This window comes from Dermochelys coriacea, chromosome 3 (genome assembly GCF_009764565.3).
Source record: "Dermochelys coriacea isolate rDerCor1 chromosome 3, rDerCor1.pri.v4, whole genome shotgun sequence".
Classification (NCBI taxonomy): domain Eukaryota; kingdom Metazoa; phylum Chordata; order Testudines; family Dermochelyidae; genus Dermochelys; species Dermochelys coriacea.
In genome coordinates, this window is record NC_050070.1 from 64,522,882 (window position 1) to 64,544,127 (window position 21,246).

General features: G+C 40.2%; 1 protein-coding gene across 5 annotated transcripts in view; it reads right to left on the reverse strand.

Annotated features, from left to right (window-relative positions):
* The window catches only part of IBTK (inhibitor of Bruton tyrosine kinase), a 106,959-nt gene that overhangs the window by 25,825 nt on the left and 59,888 nt on the right, over positions 1–21,246 (reverse strand). For 4 of the 5 annotated variants that reach the window (XM_038394853.2, XM_043510560.1, XM_043510558.1 and 1 more), the window contains 5 exons: positions 16,606–16,718; positions 15,702–15,850; positions 14,695–14,858; positions 5,658–5,750; positions 2,754–2,912 (listed from right to left, as the gene is read on the reverse strand). In XM_038394853.2, coding sequence (XP_038250781.1) covers positions 2,754–2,912; positions 5,658–5,750; positions 14,695–14,858; positions 15,702–15,850; positions 16,606–16,718 — 678 coding nt within the window. Of the gene's footprint in view, positions 1–2,753; positions 2,913–5,657; positions 5,751–6,599; positions 6,969–14,694; positions 14,859–15,701; positions 15,851–16,605; positions 16,719–21,246 lie in introns of those variants that run through there. The other variant, XM_043510561.1, reaches the window with a different exon arrangement.

Consider the following 21,246-nt stretch of genomic DNA (forward strand, 5'->3'; position numbering starts at 1 on the left):
GACACCCTATTACCCCACCTTATGTTTGCAATCCGGGAGGTACCTCAGGCCTCAACTGGGTTTTCCTCCTTTGAACTATTATACGGACGTCACCCCCGTGGCATACTAGATATTGCAAAAGAAATCTGGGAAGAGGAACCCAATGAGGGAAGAAATATAATTGACCATGTGTTGCAGATGCGAGAACGGATAGCCCTGGTCACCCCTATTGTACAGGAACATTTGGAAAAGGCGCAGAAGGCCCAGCAAACCCATTACAATTGCCAGGCAAAAGTTTGACAGTTCCAACCAGAGGATCGGGTGATGGTGTTGAAAGCAAGCTTTTGGCCCAATGGCAGGGGCCCTATCAGGTGGTTGAACCCGTGGGGGAAGTAGCCTACAAGGTGCGGCAGCCAGGATGCCGGAAACAAGAACAAATTTATCACATTAACCTCTTAAAGCCTTGGCACCAATGAGAGGCATGTGTAGTGGCCCAAGAGACCCCGATCCAGGGAAATAATATGCAGGTGCAGATCAGGATATCCACTGATCTGACACCAAACCAGAAGGAGGTAACTGAGATGATCAACCGATACCAGGATGTGTTTTCAACCAAGCCAGGCTGGACCACTGAAGCATATCACCACATTATCACAGACCCTGGGGCAAAGGTAACTTTAAAACCCTGTTGGGTCCCAGCAGCAAAAAGGGAGGAGATCAAGGAAGAGGTAAAAAGGATGTTGGAGCTGAGAGTCATCGAAGAGTCCCACAGTCAGTGGTCAAGCCCGATTGTGTTGGTGCCCAAACTAGATGGCACCACTAGGTTTTGTAATGACTTTCGCCGGCTGAATGAGATATCCAAATTCGATGCATATCCCATACCCCGTATCGATGAGTCAGTTGACCGCCTGGGCAATGCCCGATTTTTGACCACCCTTGATTTAACAAAGGGATACTGGCAGATTCCCCTTGCCAAAGATGCGAAAGAAAAGACGGCATTCTCTACACCAGAGGGTCTGTTTCAATATACTGTTCTTCCTTTTGGACTGCATGGGGCACCTGACACCTTCCGCGTCTTATGGACAAGCTCCTACGGCCCCATACCAATTATGCAACGGCATACCTGTATGATGTGATTATTCACACTCCCGACTGGGAAACCCACTTAGGAAAGGTGGAAGCGGTTCTGGACACGCTAAGACAGGCTGGCCTCACAGCCAACCCAGCCAAGTGTGCTATAGGGCTAGCCGAGGCTAAATACCTTGGCTACATTGTAGGAAGGGGCATGGTCAAGCCCCAGCTAAACAATCTAGAGGCTATCCAAAATTGGCTCCGGCCAAATCGGAAAAAGCAAGTCCGGACATTCCTGGGTGTGGTGGGGTACTACCGAAGATTTATTCCCCATTTTGCTATCAGAGCGAGTCCCGACAGACCTGATAAAAACCCAGGGTCCAGACATGGTGAAGTAGACAGATGCCGCAGAGAAAGCATTCATGGATCTACAGACAGCCCTCTGCAGTAACCCTGTGCTTATAACCCCAGACTTCAACAAAGAATTCATTTTACAAACAGATGGATCTGAAGTAGGATTGGGAGCTGTCCTATTGCTGATAGTTGGAGATGAAGAACACCCAATCCTCAACCTCAGCAGAAAACTCCTCCCGAGAGAGCAGAAGTATGCCGTGGTTGAAAGAGTGCCTAGCTGTGAAATGGGCCATGGAAACATATGTTATTACATTCTGGGACAACCGTTTACCCTTGTGACCGACCATGCACCCCTCCACTGGATGCAGCGAAATAAAGAGTAGAAAGCAAGGGTGACCAGATGGTTCCTGTCCCTACAACCTTTCCAATTCACCATACAACACCGGGCTGGAAGCCACCATGGCAATGCAGATGACTTGTCACGAGTACACTGCCTGATGTCCCAAGTTGCCCAACCCTGTAGTGTTGAGCCGGGGGTGGGGGGATATGTGACAGGGTCAGGCCAGATGGCTATAGAAGAGTAATAGAAGGCAGATATATTAGCCCCAGGCTAAGTAGGCCCCTTTTCCCTGGGTAAGGTAACAGGGAAGGCAATTAAGACAGGCTGATTAGAACACCTGCAGCCAATCAAAAAGCTGCTAGAATCAATGGGTTTTAAAAAGGAGCTCACTTCAGTTTGTGGTGTGCATGTGAAGAACTGGAAGCAAGAGGCACTAGGAGCTGAGAGTGAGAACGTGGACTGTTGGAGGACTGAGGTGTACAAGCATTATCAGACACCAGGAGGAGGGTCCTATGGTGAGGATAAAGAAGGTGTTGGGAGGAGGCCATGGGGAAGTAGCCCAGAGAGTTGTAGCTGTCACTCAGCTGTTCCAGGAGGCACTCTAGACAGCTGCATTCCACAGGACCCTGGGCTGGAACCTGGAGTAGAGGGCGGGCCTGGGTTCCCCCCAAATCCTCCCAACTCCTAGTCTACCTGGACTGTGAATTCAGAAAAACGGCCAAGCTGAGGGCTGCCACGAAGCTCCAAGGCGAGCAAATCTGCTAATAAGCGCAAGACCCACCAAGGTAGAGCAGGAACTTTGTCACAGAACATTGAGTCACAATCACCGCCACCACCCACAATTCCTGTTTAAAATTTTTAAGCTAAATGTACAAAAGTAGAAACACCACTGTTTTCTTGTAATTAAATAGAAGTTGTGTCATCTTAAAAAAAAAAATAAAAAAAAATACTGCACCAAAGGAACCATCAACACAAAGATAAATAAACTGAATTAACTAAGATGACATACCATGCGCTCCCTGGTTTTGTAACTTTCGTAGGTGTGGGTGGCGTGGCTGTAATGGAAGTAGTCTCCAGGCTGTTTGTAACTGAGCCGTTATCCTTAGCCGCCATGGCAATCATTTTTCTTTGCTTCTGAGAAAGCTTGATTCCATGAGAAGCAGGTTTACTATGAATTAAAATGACAATTGGAAAAGAGAAAACTGATAATTTAAAATTCTAACCTCAAAAGACAGGTTATTTACCAGCAACCGTTATTCGAGTGTATCGTCTACATATTCACAGTTGAAGCACTGGTGCCTCTAGCGTCAAGTTGCAGAATCTTCTGAAGAGCAGGGCCCTTTGAGGATACTCTCCCTTCCCTCCCTGCCCCTTTCAAGGATCCCAAGAGCATAAAAAGTAAGGACTGGCCCAGATATCCTTCAGTTCCTTCCCTAGTTCAGGAAATCATTGTGACTGACCTCCAGACAGACCTCCTCAACCAATGGAATCAGAGGGAAGGCAGAAGAATTCCAGATTCCAGTAAGAAAAGGGAGTACGGTCAATGACAGTGGGTTTTGTTTGACCCTGAGGCAGAATTGGAGACAATAGGTGTTCACTGAATTAAGAAAACTCGCTGGGATATATCCTCAGTTGATAATCTGAAACTTTCACGTTAAGTATTTTTCCATTGGCCATTGTGACTACCTGAGTGCACGTTCAGGTAAGTTTACAAAAAAATATGAGAACCCTTTTGAGGTATCTAGTACAGATGACCAAGTTCAAGGAAGGATGAAAGCCCACAGAGGTCTTTCTAGCAATATAGCAGAATAGGTTTGAGGTTAAAGGGCCAAAGATGCATCATCAGGAAGCCCAATATGACTGGAATGGAGACTTTCATTGCAGAGGTGTCAGGAGTTGCGTCCACTCCCCACAATCTCCAAACACACACAAGCTGCTCTGGAAATTGAGAGGCTCCTGTCAATGTGCGGCTGATCATACATAAATAGGAGAAGCATGCAGATCCAATGATCCAGCACTGGCAGGTGATAGCGAAACAGAATGACATATCTAGTACCGTTGACACCAAACTACATTAACTCAGATGGATTAGGGGATCCTATTTTCACTAAAGCTGGGTAGAGAGCAACTTCAACTAACAGTTTACCAAAGTAATTGGTGAAACTAAGGACATTAGTGCTCTTAGTATTAGGCAAAACTTCAAAACTAGTAGTTCACTAGTACCCAAAAGGTGCTAGTTTATCAGCACCAGACTTGTGACATGGATGGATCTGAGGACCTAGCACTGCCAATGCTGGCACCAGATTACTTCTAGCATGTGGTTTAGGGTAAACCGCAAAATCTTCAGCACTAAATTAGGTTGAACCAGACTAATTCAGGAACTTGTTTCTCATTGAGTATGCTAGAAAATCACTGAGCTTAGTCAGCCAGGGACTTTAACATTGCTTCAAAACAGATAAAGAGCCACTTAGGTGAGCAGTTCTCTTAAGTCAATGCTGGACTTAATGCCAAACTTAGTCAACTGGGCCTATGGAGCCTCCCCTCATCAGCAGAGACGTTGGAGACTTTGTGTGGGTCCAGATAACAGGCATCTTTTCTTTATTTTTTTTTTTAAACAAAAACAAACAAAAATAAAAAAAGGAGGACAGCTGACTCATAATTTAACCAAAAAAATAGTCCTGAAATGGCAGAGGCAAAAATATATTATATATATTTTTTGCCTCTGCCATTTCAGGACTATTTTATATATCTATATCTATACCTATACATCTCCAGTGAGGACAATCCTAGACTCTTCAGCCGTTAAGAAGAAACTGAAGGGTAACTGGGACTCTCTCCCTTTTTGTAGTTTCAGAGTCCTCCATGATGGGAAAGTGGGATGCATCCCAAGGGACACTGCTCTTCACAAGATTCTACATCTTGGCACCAGAAGTGCCAATAGCATAGCACAAAGTGGAATATGTAGAGGCCACCTGAAACACTAGAAGTCTATATGTTGGGTGGTTTTTGTGTTTTTAGGGTGGAAGGGAAGTCAGTTGCTTGCTTGGGCATACAAGGAATGAGAACTTCCTCCAGACATTACACTGTCACATGCTCCTAATAGCGAGATGGTGGAGGCTTCCCAGGATGTTCCCCTTTCTCTGACGAAGGCAGAATCATTAAGCACTGCCACATGTGGGCGATGACGCTTCAAAAAAAAAAAAAAAACAAAAAAACAACAAAAAAAAAAAACAAAAAAACCCCACTAATTAAATTTTTGGTTTTGTATGTGCAGTTTTGCTGAGTGTTTCTAGTCTGACGTTTTGCTCTACCATGAGTTTTGTTTCCAAAATGGTCTTCTTATTTCATTCTATCTTGTGTTTGCTCCCTAAAATCCACAGATGGGTGTCATTCAGGCTAGTATGTGGGCAAAAAAAACCCTGCAAAATGTCCAGTCTGCACTGAAATCATCTCCCCCATCCATACCAGTGATACTCTTTGGGAAAATACCATGCAACTGGGGAGGCTGGAGGAGGTGGTGTGAAACAAATGGTACCTGGAGAGCAACCAGATGGAAATTTAGATTATTTTTGAGTGGGGATAGACAGAGAGCAGAAAGGTTAGCCAGCTAGGCCACTGATCCCACATATCTGTTATTTTATTAATCTTTCCAGTTATGTCTCCAGAGTCCAACAAAAGGTTCTGCACTAACTAGATAAATCAGGCTATTGCAGACAGAAATGCATTTTAAATGCATGCACAGAAATGCCATAACAAAATGAACAAACGAAGCTGTGCAAACACAAAAAAGGACAAGAAGATTTTTTTCTTCTTCTTCTTTTAAATCTCAACCCATCTGAACTGCTAAGTAAATCCATAATGGCCTATTCTTCAACATCTCTCCTTTTTTTATAGATATTGGTTTTTTACCAACCCTGCATTTGTCTTTGGCATAGTTCCACACTTCTGCATATTTTCTTCAAGTTCCATGATGGTTCTTAGATCCACAGCAGGAGGGCTGGCAGGGCTGAATGAAAAATAAAAAATTACCTTTCAAAGCATTCATTTTTACTTACATTCCACAGTTTCCAAACTTCACTGAAATCTTCTAAGTCATACTTAAATTATACATCCGGGTACCATCGTATGTCTATTTCCTCAATTATGGCAAACCTCAAATAGAATGTTTCTGACAAAAAAAAACTTTATATATGTGTATATACAGAATACATAAAAATACTTCCAAGATTCATTACAATGTGAAACAAGAGGCAAAGTGTGATTACTTTTTAAAAACCATTGTAAATAAGATATTTAAAACTAGGAAACTTATTTAGTAGTTAGCTAGTAACTTAAATATTATGGAGACATTGGTCACAACTCCACAGTTAAGGCAAAATTCCACTTTGCACTTAAAGAAGCAATTAAACCTTATTGTTTTGTATGGAAAATATTTGTTATCCCTCCCCCTTCCCAAATTACAGCACTTACTCTGAGGACAGTGTGAATTTTCTAAGAATTTACAAGTAAATCCTTAAATTTATAAGGAAATTAATTTAATACAAGGTCATTTGAGAAATTTAATATCTATCATGTTTCTCCAAATGATCTTAGCAGAACAACGCAGACACTTTAAACTTTCTTTATAGTTAAAACCGAAACCTTGTTATATGCTACATTTGAACAAATTCAACTATCATACCGTAGCTAATTTAACTGCTACAATTATATAGGCTGTAACTCTTAAATGGGGCCAGTGTGATGGGGTAATTAAGTCACCAGCATCCCTTTACAGCTGATTTGTATGTAACAATGCTAGTTGTTTTAATGAGTCAGTGGTATGAAAAATTGGACACCTGGGTGCAGAGTTCTCATTGGTAGGATTACTTGGCCCAATTGTCACAGCTCCTTAAAATTTCCACAGCCAGAGGATAACCTAGGGCATTACTGCTTGAAAGGCTCCCCACGGCACTGCTGTCTTGGTTCCACTGTGCTTTGACATCACTGCCAGGGGAAATGAGGCAGGAGCATGTGGAAGGCATTTAAAATCAGAGAAACACAGGGACCCTTGGACAGAGTTCTCCTCGCCCTCCCTTCAGACAGCATAGTCTAATACAAGACTCCAAACCAACTGCAAGTCAGTGTGACCCTTAATTTGCTGCTTTGTGCTCCTCTGGCAATGACAGGCAGCTTAATCCAGATTAATAGTTTGTGTAGGCTGCTTCGGTGTCTCAGCGACTCTGCCCTTAAAAGGTAAAAAATTAAAAAGTGATTTAAGCTTGATATTTTTAGTGACTTGAAGATATGTGTAGTATTACTTGGTAGCATTCTTTCAGTTTCTCATTTAGAATTTATGTACAAAATTTAATAATTTTTAACACCCAAGGTAATTCCCAGACAAAAAACTATGTTGAGATACAGCTACAGTTGGGAGTATGTATCAACTAACTTAAGAACAAAAGAATATTACAGGGATACTGTCTATCCCACTGAATGAGGAAGTAGGCTGTCTTCAATATTATGCTTCCATCAGACAATGCTGCCACACAGAGACATGAAGCACTGCATCTCATTGTAATGCTGCAGCAAGAGACCATGCTTGCCTGGGAATTGTGGATCTGAAATCTGATCTTGTATTTGTATATGGTTAGGAATGAAGCTTTCAGTATTTTGATAGTGACAGGCCAACGCTCTCTTTTATTTAATGTAAAATCCTTATACATGGTAAATTATTTATATTTTATGTCCCACATGTACATTGCTAATGTGAGCAGTTCTAGTGAGCATGTTGTTGGGAAACATGATTATTAAGGCCTAAAATTAAGACACCCCTCAAAACACAACATAAGGAAAATTACTAATGAAGCTTTATCTAATGATTCACAAACATAAGGTTGGACTTTGAGTGAAAAAGTCTCTGAAAACCCATGTTTAAAGAAGATAAAATACTGACATTGAGGTCATGGCACTTTTAAACCCACAACCCTACACTTCTATGTGTGTATGATAATACAAATACTGAATTATGATACTGAAGTATAAAAATAAAGAACAGCTACATGGTAAGATTAAGAGCTTTGTTAGTTATACCTTAATTTATAATTATGGATAATGAACGAGGCACACACACACACACACACTCAAAGACTAAGTGTGTGTTCACTAGCAGGCTCTGAAGTACCTGAAGGGTATTTATTTTTTTCCTGTCACCTTCAATTTTAGGAAAATCTGTACCTTTGACGAAGGGCACAGTTAATGTATAGAATGTATTCACAGATTCTAAGACCAGAAGGGACCATTGTGATCATCTTCTAGTCTGCCCTGCATAACCCAGGCCATAGTCATTCCCTGAATTAAATTCCCATTTGCGCTAACCTTTTATCTTTTAGATAAAACATCCAATCCTGCTTTAGAAGTTGCTAGTGATTGAGAGACCACAACAGCTCTTGGTAAATTTGTTCAAATAGCTAATTACCCTCACGGTTAAAAACATATCCCTCATTTCCGGTCTGAATTTGTCTAGCTTCAACTTCCAGCCACTGGAACTTGTTATACCTTTGTCTGCTAAACTGAAGAGCCCATCATCAAATATTTCTTCCCCACCGTACTTTCAGACCGATCAAGTTATCCTTTAACCTTACCTTTGTTAAGCTAAGCAGATTGAGCTCCTTGTATCACTAAAATTAATCATTCTCGTGGCTCTACTCTGAACCCTCTCCAACTTATCAACATCCTTCTTGAATTGTGGACCCCAGAACTGGATATGGTATTCCTGTAGCAGTCCCACCAGTGCCAAATATAGATGTAAAATAACCTCCCTACTCATACATAAAATGAGGGGGGAACCGGTAAGAGATTTTTCTGCATGAAATGCCGTCTGATAGAGCTGATGGAGGAAAAGATCCGAGGTTTGGAGATGCAGGTGGAAAGTCTGGTTGAGTTTTGGAAGGGGTTTGAGCAGATAATGGAGCAAAGATATGAGGTATCTGAAGGGAAAAGCTCAGACTCACAGATGGAAGCAGGGCTGGGGAATTTTGAGGGGAGACTGGATGAGGAAAGTGGTCAGTGGAAACATGTGACTCAAAGAACCAGGCAGAGAAAAAGACGGGCTAGTGAAGGAGAAATAGAGCTTAGGAACAGGTTTGCAGAGTTGGAAAATGAAGAAGGGGCTCAGCAGGTACTTGTTGAAGGTGGAAGGGTAAGGAAGAAGAGAAGAGAGGCTAGTCCTATAGAAAAAGGGGAAGAGTCAAGGGAGACTACACCAAATATGAGCCCCAGGAGGATACAGGATGGGTTGAAGAGGATTGTAAGGGAAAATAGGAATGGAAAGAACTTGCAGCCAGAGGGAACAGGGGAGAGACTGGAGAATAGCGCTGTCACCAGGAAAAGGCAGGTCTATGTGATCGGGGACTCTTTATTGAGAAGAATAGACAGGCCTGTAACTAGAGCTGATCCTGAGAATAGAAGGGTGTGCTGTCTTCCGGGTGCTAAAATACGGGATGTAGACCTGAGGTTGAAAAGGATCCTAAAGGGAGCGGGAAAGAATCCCCTAATTATCCTTCATGTGGGAACAAATGATACAGCCAGATTCTCGCTGGAAAGTATCAAGGGAGACTATGCTAGGCTGGGGAAGACACTTAAGGAAATTGAGGCTCAGGTGATCTTTAGCGGGATCCTTCCTGTTCCTAGAGAAGGGCAACAAAGGTCTGACAAGATTATGACTGACAACAGATGGCTTAGGCAGTGGTGCTATAAGGAGGGCTTTGGGATGTATGGCCACTGGGAGGCATTCACGGACAGAGGTCAGTTCTCTCGGGATGGACTTCATCTGAGTAGGGAAGGAAATAGACTTCTAGGATCGAGGCTGGCACAACTGATAAAGAGAGCTTTAAACTAGGAATTGGGGGGAGATGGACGGGAGATGTCCAGAAAATCTCCACGCCAGATTTTAGCATTGAGAGGGAAGAAGATGAAGTAAGAAAGGATACAGCCATGGATAGGAGAATGTATATAAGGAGCGAGGGCGGTGTGGATACTAGTCTAATAGGTTATTTTGGCTGTAGAATGACTGTGCCTAATAGGGTACAAAATGTGAGTGAGGCCAAACAGCAAAAATTAAGATGTTTGTACACCAATGCGAGGAGTCTAGGTAACAAAATGGAGGAACTAGAGCTACTGGTGCAGGAAGTGAAACCAGATATTATAGGGATAACAGAAACATGGTGGAATAGTAGTTATGACTGGACTACAGGTATTGAAGGGTATGTGCTGTTTAGGAAAGACAGAAACAAAGGTAAAGGTGGTGGAGTAGCATTGTATATCAATGATGAGGTAGAATGTAAAGAAATAAGAAGCGATGCAATGGATAAGACAGAGTCCGTCTGGGCAAAAATTACATTGGGGAAGAAAACTAGTAAAGCCTCTCCTACGATAGTGCTTGGGGTGTGCTATAGACCTCCGGGATCTAATTTGGATATGGATAGAGCCCTTTTTAATGTCTTTAATCAAGTAAATACTCATGGAAACTGCGTGATCATGGGAGACTTTAACTTCCCAGATATAGACTGGAGGACCAGTGCTAGTAATAATAATAGGGCTCAGATTTTCCTAGATGCGATAGCTGATAGATTCCTTCATCAAGTAGTTGCTGAACCGACTAGAGGGGATGCCATTTTAGATTTAATTTTGGTGAGTAGCGAGGACCTCATAGAAGAAATGGTTGTAGGGGACAATCTTGGCTCAAGTGATCATGAGCTAATTTAGTTCAAACTAAATGGAAGGATTAAGAAAAATAAATCTGCAACTAGGGTTTTTGATTTCAAAAGGGCTGACTTTCAAAAATTAAGGCAATTAGTTAGGGAAGTGGATTGGACTGAAGAACTTATGGATCTAAAAGGTAGAGGAGGCCTGGGATTACTTTAAATCAAAACTGCAGAAGCTATCGGAAGCCTGTATCCCAAGAAAGGGGAAAAAATTCATAGGAAGGAGTTGTAGACCAAGCTGGATGAGCAAGCATCTTAGAGAGGTGATTATGAAGAAGCAGAAAGCATACAGGGAGTGGAAGATGGGAGGGATCAGCAAGGAAAGCTACCTAATTGAGGTCAGAAGATGTAGGGATAAAGTGAGAGAGGCTAAAAGTCGCGTAGAGTTGGACCTTGCAAAGGGAATTAAAACCAATAGTAAAAGGTTCTATAGCCATATAAATAAGAAGAAAACTAAGAAGGAAGAAGTGGGGCCGCTTAACACTGAGGATGGAGCGGAGGTTAAAGATAATCTAGGCATGGCCCAATATCCAAACAAATACTTTGCCTCAGTCTTTAATAAGGCTAAAGAGGATCTTGGGGATAATGGTCGCATGACAAATGGGAAGGAGGATATAGAGGTAGATATTACCATATCAGAGGTAGAAGCGAAACTGAAACAGCTTAATGGGACTAAATCGGGGGGCCCAGATAATCTTCATCCAAGAATATTAAAGGAATTGGCACCTGAAATTGCAAGCCCATTAGCAAGAATTTTTAATGAATCTGTAAACTCAGGAATAGTTCCGAATGATTGGATAATTGCTAATATAGTTCCTATTTTTAAGAAAGGAAAAAAAAGTGATCCGGGTAACTACAGGCCAGTTAGACATCTGTAGTATGCAAGGTCCTGGAAAAAATTTTGAAGGAGAAATTAGTTAAGGACATTGAAGTCAATGGTAAATGGGACAAAATACAACATGGTTTTACAAAAGGTAGATCGTGCCAAACCAACCTAATCTCCTTTTTTGAAAAAGTAACAGACTTTTTAGATAAAGGAAATGCAGTGGATCTAATTTACCTAGATTTCAGTAAGGCGTTTGATACCGTGCCACATGGGGAATTATTAGTTAAATTGGAGAAGATGGGGATCAATATGAACATCAAAAGGTGGATAAGGAATTGGTTAAAGGGGAGACTGCAACGGGTCCTACTGAAAGGTGAACTGTCAGGTTGGAGGGAGGTTACCAGTGGAGTTCCTCAGGGATCGGTCTTGGGACCAATCTTATTTAATCTTTTTATTACTGACCTTGGCACAAAAAGTGGGAGTGTGCTAATAAAGTTTGCAGATGATACAAAGCTAGGAGGTATTGCCAATTCGGAGAAGGATCGGGATATTATACAGGAGGATCTGGATGACCTTGTAAACTGGAGTAATAGTAATAAGATGAAATTTAATAGTGAGAAGTGTAAGGTTATGCATTTAGGGATTAATAACAAGAATTTTAGTTATAAGTTGGGGACGCATCAATTAGAAGTAACGGAAGAGGAGAAGGACCTTGGAGTATTGGTTGATCATAGGATGACTATGAGCTGCCAATGTGATATGGCTGTGAAAAAAGCTAATGCGGTTTTGGGATGCAGCAGGAGAGGCATTTCCAGTAGGGATAAGGAGGTTTTAGTACCGTTATACAAGGCACTGGTGAGACCTCACCTAGAATACTGTGTGCAGTTCTGGTCTCCCATGTTTAAAAAGGATGAATTCAAACTGGAGCAGGTACAGAGAAGGGCTACTAGGATGATCCGAGGAATGGAAAACTTGTCTTATGAAAGGAGACTTAAGGAGCTTGGCTTGTTTAGCCTAACTAAAAGAAGGTTGAGGGGAGATATGATTGCTCTCTATAAATATATCAGAGGGATAAATATAGGAGAGGGAGAGGAATTATTTAAGCTCAGCACCAATGTGGACACAAGAACAAATGGGTATAAACTGGCCACCAGGAAGTTTAGACTTGAAATCAGACGAAGGTTTTTAACCATCAGAGGAGTGAAGTTTTGGAATAACCTTCCAAGGGAAGCAGTGGGGGCAAAAGATCTATCTGGTTTTAAGATTCTACTCGATAAGTTTATGGAGGAGATGGTATGATGGGATAATGGGATTTTGGTAAGTAATTGATCTTTAAATATTCAGGGTAAATAGGCCAAATCCCCTGAGATGGGATATTAGATGGATGGGATCTGATTTACTATAGAAAATTCTTTCCTGGGTATCTGGCTGGTGAATCTTGCCCATGTGCTCAGGGTTTAGCTGATTGCCATATTTGGGGTCGGGAAGGAATTTTCCTCCAGGGCAGATTGGAGAGGCCCTGGAGGTTTTTTTGCCTTCCTCTGTAGCATGGGGCATGTTTGACTGGATGGAGGCTTCTCTGCTCCTTGAAGTTTTGAACCATGATTTAAGGACTTCAATAGCTCAGACATGGGTGAGGTTTTTCATAGGAGTGGCTGGGTGACATTCTGTGGCCTGCGCTGTGCAGGAGGTCGGACTAGATGATCAGAATGGTCCCTTCTGACCTTAGTATCTATGAATTATGAAAATATTCCCTGTTTATGCATTCAAGAAATGCATTAGGCCTATCGGCCACAGCGTTGCCCTGGGAGTTCACGTTCAGCTGAATGTACAGGAATAAGGTATTGACGAAGATGGTACTATGCAAACCAGTACTATCCATCAGCAGATGGAATATTTTTACTACAACATAGTACTTAAGATTTTAAGTCAGACGATACCAAATGTCATTGGTATTGAGATAGGAGCTTCAGTTATTGAGACTGGACTATGCAGATGACTGCAAGTCAAGTCACTGAAGATTTCCAGTGCTTGTCAGGCTTACCAGGAGCAGATTTGGACAAGTCAGAAGAATTGCCTCTTTTTGGCCAGTATTAGGGACAATGACTGTTGCCAAGCACCAGCTGAAGTTCTCTACTCCTCCTTACCCTGGGCAGCAGAAGTCACTGACTGACCAGAAGAAGGACTGCAGTGAAAGACCAGAACGCTTCACTGAAACACGAGATCTCCTGGTGCCAGAAGAACCCTTAGTTCCTGAGATAGCATCTCTTGTAGCTCGAGCACTAATTTGAAATTGACTTCAGAACAACTGCTTTCGAGGCAGGACCTCAGTCAGAATCATTCCTCATAGAGTTCTCCATAAAAAATAATTTTAGTCAGGCATCACAGGCATTTTGCACAAGAAAAATATCTACAAATTGAACATTTATGACCTTCCCTTAGACAAAAGAGGCATTTAGTATGTCCATCATTTAAAGGCATAGCTGCCTCACAGGCAGGGTAGATTTTAAAACCTGGAGACCTAACTTAAGCCAACAGACCACCACATTGGTGCCAAGGTGAGACTTCAAAACAGAGTGTCCCATCTTTGGGAATGAAAAAACCACTAAACTCTAAACCTATTCTAAGAAAGCTACAGGGAAGCAGTCAGATACCACACACCATCTCTCTGCCATGTGTGGTAAGGAAACAAGTGGTGTCTGAAGCTGCTTTTCCTCTTCTGCCCTCCTGGGAAGTGGAAGATGGGGGGCACAGGCAGAGACCCAACAGACGCTGCTGAACAAAAGAATCCAAGCTCATGTACACGGGGCACACACACCTACAGTGAGATCCATGTAGATAAAATACTAGAAGAACTACATTAGGAATCTATTAATGTAGGAAACTGAAGCTAACAAATTTGACCTTAAACCGCCTACAAACGCAATAATGTTCAAAATTGCGTGTCAAACATCCCCCTCAAAAAAAGGGTACACTACAGTGACAACCCCAATTGCTGCAGTAACACTACTGTAAAATGAATGGTTACCTCACAATACTGTAGTACTATTTTTTAATTGAAGGTTGGAGGAGTAAAGGATCCAATTAACAGAAAGAGCTACTTTAAAATTTTAAAACCCTTTGAGACAGTGTCCCTTTTAAGATGTATCTAATGGTTCTTTATTATTCTTCAAGAGAAAGCAAGCATATCAATTTGCAAAAAGAAAGCCAGCATCTTTAGCCAACATGTCAAGTGTTGCTGGTATCATATGATCAATTTAAACACAGTTAACTTTTCACTTTGAAAATAAGCAAGAATATTAAACTACTAATGTTCACTATCTTTTACCAAATAGAAAGCACAGTACTTGCCAGCTAATTACTTACAATAAATTTTACTGTACCTGAAAGAGGTAGCAACCCAACTTGGAGAGCTTGCAGAGTTGTTTTTAATACTGGGAATGGACTGTGGAACAGACTCTTTCAGTGCTGATGATCCCTCACATAATTTCATCTCTTTATTAGAATGGGGGGCTTTTATACTCTGAACATACATTTTGTCTTTCATCTGAAACATAAAAGAATTCTATTGAAACAGGGTTTATTCTCCATTTAGAAAAGGGTGATGTTAGAAGTGACATAAGTCACAAATATTAAAGTATACATGAAGAGGCTTTACATGAAATATCAGAAGCATCAGATGTATTTTAATTAATCCCAGCTCAATCTGCATTATTTATATTATTTTTAATTGACAGCATCCATCAAAAAACAAGAATGACCTTAGAACGGTTCAAATACATTACTAGATAAACTAGTATACTACTACTCCTAGAGATTTGTTACAGATCTAAAATAACAATTTTGATACTGGAGACTAACATGCACACAGATTTGCATCAGTCTCAATTCTTGTGAACTTCATTTCTCTTTATAAATCCTCTCTTTAATTACCCTCTTAAAATTATCCTCACCAGTAATCTTTTTAACAAACACATCAGGCTAAGAAAATTAGCTTTATTTTGCTAAATCAGAGGTTTCTTTATTCTTTTAGATAAAAATGAAGTAGGGATTTTAAACAATATAAATCTAAGACATCAGAGAGTTGAAAATTTCAAAAAACAAAAGGGGTATAAAATGAAACATGGTGTTTAAAAACTCCTGATACCATACATAAACAAAATATCAGCACTATCTTAAAACCACAGAGGATTGTTGTTTGTTTATTTTAACAAATAAACAAGCATTTAAAACTATTTCAGGATGAGAATGTGACTAAACTGTCTTTCTAAAGGCACAAAAAAAAATAATCAAGGTTTGGATTTTTTTAAATCACATAAAGAAAGGCAATAAAACATTAAGGTAAGAAAATTAAAAAAAAAAAAAAAAAGATTTTTAGGAACCAAAATACCTCAGTTTTATCTGCTTGAAATCCTGTTGTGAAGTCAGGGGATTGTAAGTCTCTGGGACTACTCACTCCTGCATAACTACCTTCAGAATCAGATGTCAGCAATTCTGGAAGCGACTCCACAGAGTTAGCCTTATCCAATTTTATTAAACCTAAAATGTATTGGATAAGAATATAACATAGAACTATATCATGAAAAGCAGGATTGTTATACAACGGTTATATAAGAAAACATATAGACCTGGAAGATTGCATCATATTTTGAACATTATACAAATTATAAAACTATAAATATAAAACTAAAAAGGGCAGTTCATTACATAATCCTATACAGTTGCAGGTAACCATCAATTTTCAAGCATCATGGTGCAGAATAAAATAGCTTCCCCCTCTCTTCCTTTCTCTAATCTGATTCACACAAACTATTTGCTTGAAAAAGGAATGCATGCATTTACTTTTTCTATTTCTCACCAACTGGACACTGAACAACCGGCTAATCAGATTCCACTAATTTTCTTTTAGGGTTTCAAGTAGCGATTCAATGTTTGGGCTGCCAACATTATAGGGGAATATTTAAGTTACAAAAAAACCCCCCACAACACCACCCCCACAAACATGGAAAAAATGTCCTTTAGTCTTAGTTTTATAAAAGGCTTGTTTTCCTAAAAATTAAGTTTGGCGCCAAAGTTAAGTATCACTTTAAAAAGGGAAGAAAAAAAACAGCATCACTTTATTCTATAATTCATTAAATAAACCATTATAATCCATACTGAATATTTACAAAAAAAGGTGTGTGTTAAGTAAGAAATTCTTCTAAAGATGAACAGATAGCAGAAGTATAGTATTTCATATTAAAGTTGATGCTACAGTTTGTGATGCCTGAAAGGAAAGTTCATTTGCCACTAACCTATGGAGGGTGGACTCTGAATAATATCCGAAAGATTATATCCTCCAGAGCTGTCTGATCGTCTTCGTGGCTTCTTTTTAGCCTTCATTTTTGCCTTTTTGAGAAGAGCTTCCCTATGCAAAAAATTTTTATATTTGAGAAGTCTTTGTTGTTAGCAGCAGTTATGATTATGTATATTGCATCAAGTGTGTATGCCTGAGCGTGACAAGTCAAACTAAACTACAGTACTGGCGAGGTAGATGTATCAAGATTAATATTAAGCTTTTCTTCTCATATAGTCTTGACACTTGCACGTTCATTAAACCAGATATGGACTTTTGAACTAGCGTGTGGTGGATTTAGCACTCCTTTACATGTAAGATCTAAGTAAATGGAGATGGTAAAAGAATAATTGTAAGAAAAGGCACTTGACTGGAGTCAAAAAGATGCCCATGGGTGGGTCACAGCAATGGAGACTGAACCTCAGATTCAGAGTTGACTGATTTAAATCAAAGTGATATAAATCACCAAGTAGAAAGCCTCAATTTAAAGAGGTGATATTAGTCAACTTTTCCATTTGTTCTTTAGTTATTTTCTAAAGAAAGGTGCTTTCTCACTGGTTGATAACACCTTTAAAACACGTTTATTTACAACTAAATAGAGCCTTTACACTAGATTTGGTACATCTTTTTGCTACCTAGGATGGTATAATGTAACTATATACATTTATTTAAGAAATTATATAGCTTAATATTTTCAGATTCTTATTAACTGTACATTTTAGTAGGTTAGAAAATGGTGATGTCACTTATTTACTAGATAATTAACTTTTTGCTCATGATTTGTGTCCAGCGGCATTCTAATGGTAACTGGAATTTAAACAAACAAAATTTATTTTTATTAAACAAAACCATCATAAATGTTCTGGATACATAAACTTGTCTCAGCAAAACATGTTTTACATTTACAACTAAATAATTTACTAAACAGATATTAACTGAAGTCACTTAGTTAAACTGATTATTTCAGATCAGCCTGGGGAAAATTTGAAATTTATTTAAGTGTAAGTGAATGGAGCTTAGGTTTCTACTCAGCTATGTCTCATTTTCAAGAGTCTGTCTAAAACGTTACTTAAGCTGACCCCATTGTACCATAATTATAAAACCTGACCTCACAAGTTAGACATTTCCCCCCGATTCTCTCTTTAGACAGAAAAGCAGCCTTTAAACTCAAGAGTTTTTGATGGAGACTCATGGATTCAGCATATTTATTTTTTTATTTAAAATGTTTTGAGAGACTATAATAAATTTGGAACTTAACATTTTGTATTTAATTCACATTTCATTTTGAACACATTTATTTTTTTTAAAAGAAACATCATAATTTTAAAAAGTTTTAAAAAAATCTGGTTTTAAAAAATCCATTTTAATTTTAATTTTTTTTTAAATAAATCACTGATTTTTATCTACCCTGCTGAGTTTTCTAGATCGAAAACCATGCGTCTCAACTGCCTAAGATAAAACATCTAAGTCTGTGAGCTTAAAGCCATTAGCAGAATCAAATCTTTATATGTGGCCAAACTACCACTAGTGAGAGACAAAGAGCCACACTGAGTAAGCATATGCAACCTACACAGATATTCAGGGTAGCATTGAACAAGATCTGTGTGATCTACTGAAATGGTACAATAATGAGCACACTGAACCAAATGGTAACCTTTGGTATCTCAATAAAACCAATCTTAATTCTGTTAAAACAGCAGCATGACAGTTAAACAGCTAAGGAGGCTGTTGCTGACAAAGGAGGTGCTGTCATCATCATGAATAGGTCGGAATATGAACAAGAGGCTGCTAAGCAGCTCTCCAACACCACTTTCTACAGGCCATTACCCTCTGATCCCACTGAGGGTTACCAAAAGAAGCTACAGCATTTGCTCAAGAAACTCCCTGAAAAAGCACAAGAACAAATTCGCACAGACACACCCCTGGAACTCCGACCAGGGGTATTCTATCTGCTACCCAAGATCCATAAATCTGGAAATCCTGGACGCCCCATCATCTCAGGCATTGGCACCCTGACAACAGGATTGTCTGGCTATGTAGACTCCCTCCTCAGGCCCTACGCTACCAGCACTCCCAGCTATCTTCGAGAAACCACTGACTTCCTGAGGAAACTACAATCCATCGGTGATCTTCCTGAACACACCATCCTAGCCACTATGGATGTAGAAGCCCTCTACACCAACATTCCACACAAAGATGGACTACAAGCCGTCAGGAACAGTATCCCCGATAATGTCACGGCTAACCTGGTGGCTGAACTTTGTCCTCACCCATAATTATTTCACATTTGGGGACAATGAATACCTTCAAATCAGTGGCAGTGCTATGGGTACCCGCATGGTCCCACAGTATGCCAACATTTTTCTGGCTGACTTAGAACAACGCTTCCTCAGCTCTCGTCCCCTAATGCCCCTACTCTACTTGTGCTACATTGATGACAATCTTCATCATCTGGACCTATGGAAAAGTCATCCTTGAGGAATTCCACCAGGATTTCAACAAATTCCATCCCACCATTAACCTCAGCCTGGACCAGTCCACACAAGAGATCCACTTCCTGGACACTACCGTGCTAATAAGCGATGGTCACATAAACACCACCCTATATCGGAAACCTACTGACCACTATGCCTACCTACATGCCTCCAGCTTTCATCCAGACCACACCTCAAGGTCCATTATCTACAGCCAAGCTCTACGATATAACCACATTTGCTCTAACCCCTCAGACAGAGACAAACACTTACAAGATCTCTATCAAGCGTTCTTACAACTACAATACCCGCCTGCTGAAGTGAAGAAACAGATTGACAGAGCCAGAAGAGTACCCAGAAGTCACCTACTACAGGACAGGCTCAACAAAGAAAATAACAGAAAGCCACTAGCCATCACCTTCAGCCCCCAACTAAAACCTCTCCAACGCATCATCAAGGATCTACAACCTATCCTGAAGGACGACCCATCACTCTCACAGATCTTGGGAGACAGGCCAGTCCTTGCTTACAGACAGCCCCCCAATCTGAAGCAAATACTCACCAGCAACCACATACCACACAACAGAACCACTAACCCAGGAACCTATCCTTGCAACAAAGCCCGTTGCCAACTCTGTCCACATATCTATTCAGGGGACACCATCATAGGGCCTAATCACATCAGCCACACTATCAAAGGCTCGTTCACCTGCGCATCTACCAATGTGAATATGCCATCATGTGCCAGCAATGCCCCTCTGCCATGTACATTGGCCAAACTGGACAGTCTCTACGTAAAAGAATAAATGGACACAAATCAGACATCAAGAATTATAACATTCAAAAACCAGTCGGAGAACACTTCAATCTCTTTGGTCACTCAATTACAGACCTAAAAGTGGCAATTCTTCAACAAAAAAAACTTCAATGAGAGACTGCTGAATAGGAATTAATTTGCAAACTGGATACAATTAACTTAGGCTTGAATAAAGACTGGGAGTGGATGGGTCATTACACAAAGTAAAACTATTTCTCCATGTTTATCCCTCCCCCACGATTCCTCAGACGTTCTTGTCAACTGTTAGAAATGGCCCACCTCGATTATCACTACAAAAGTTCCCCCCTCCTTTCCTGCTGGTAATAACTCACCGTACCTGATCACTCTCCTTACAGTGTGTATTTTAACACCCATTGTTTCATGTTCTCTGTGTATATAAATCTCCCCACTGTATTTTCCACTGAATGCATCCGATGAAGTGAGCTGTAGCTCACGAAAGCTTATGCTCTAATAAATTTGTTTGTCTCTAGGGTGCCACAAGTCCTCCTTTTCTTTTTGTGGATACAGACTAACATGGCTGCTACTCTGAAACCAGTACAAACATGGACTCCAAAATAACAACATTATTACACTGATAGTATAGCTTGTAAACAGTCATGTAGACAGGATGCTTATCCTTAGTCAAACAACTGGAAAAAGTGTGAGAAAAAAAATCCAAATAGCTTTTATTTATTGTACCAAAATTAAAAAGAGAGTTATGTGACCCATAACTGACTACAGTATTCCTATTTCATAGAATTGCTATTGCCCTTTTATACGCAACAATTATAATGTACTTTAAACGTCCAAGAATGAAATAAAGTAAAAGGACACAATGAAACAGTTGTACTGGACTCCTGATAAGGCTTAGGTACTTTGAGAGACTTTAAGACAAAAAGTCAAGCCTCCCAAAAAGGGCCAAAACTTTTTGCACTGTTGCAACAATTAGCAAATATAATATACCTTTCTTGCTACACTGGATTATTCAGTTTTAATCTTAGCCATTCATTCTTCTTCCTATATTACCTATTTTATCGAGGCTCCTACATGACAGTGACGTATAAGAGATTTTTAAAGTACATTATATATTCATAATTTTAATCTTCTTCACTGCTCCTGAAACACCCACTGGGTGGTACGACTAAGAATTTAATTAAACCATTTCTGGAGCCTCAAGTGGAAGATAATCAGGAACATGACTACTGATTAACTGCATAGTATGAATTTTAAAAGCACTAACTACCCAATTCTGATGTGTCAAAACTTGAAGATTTGTTATGTTCCTCTTCTGTGCTAAATGTGGTATTCT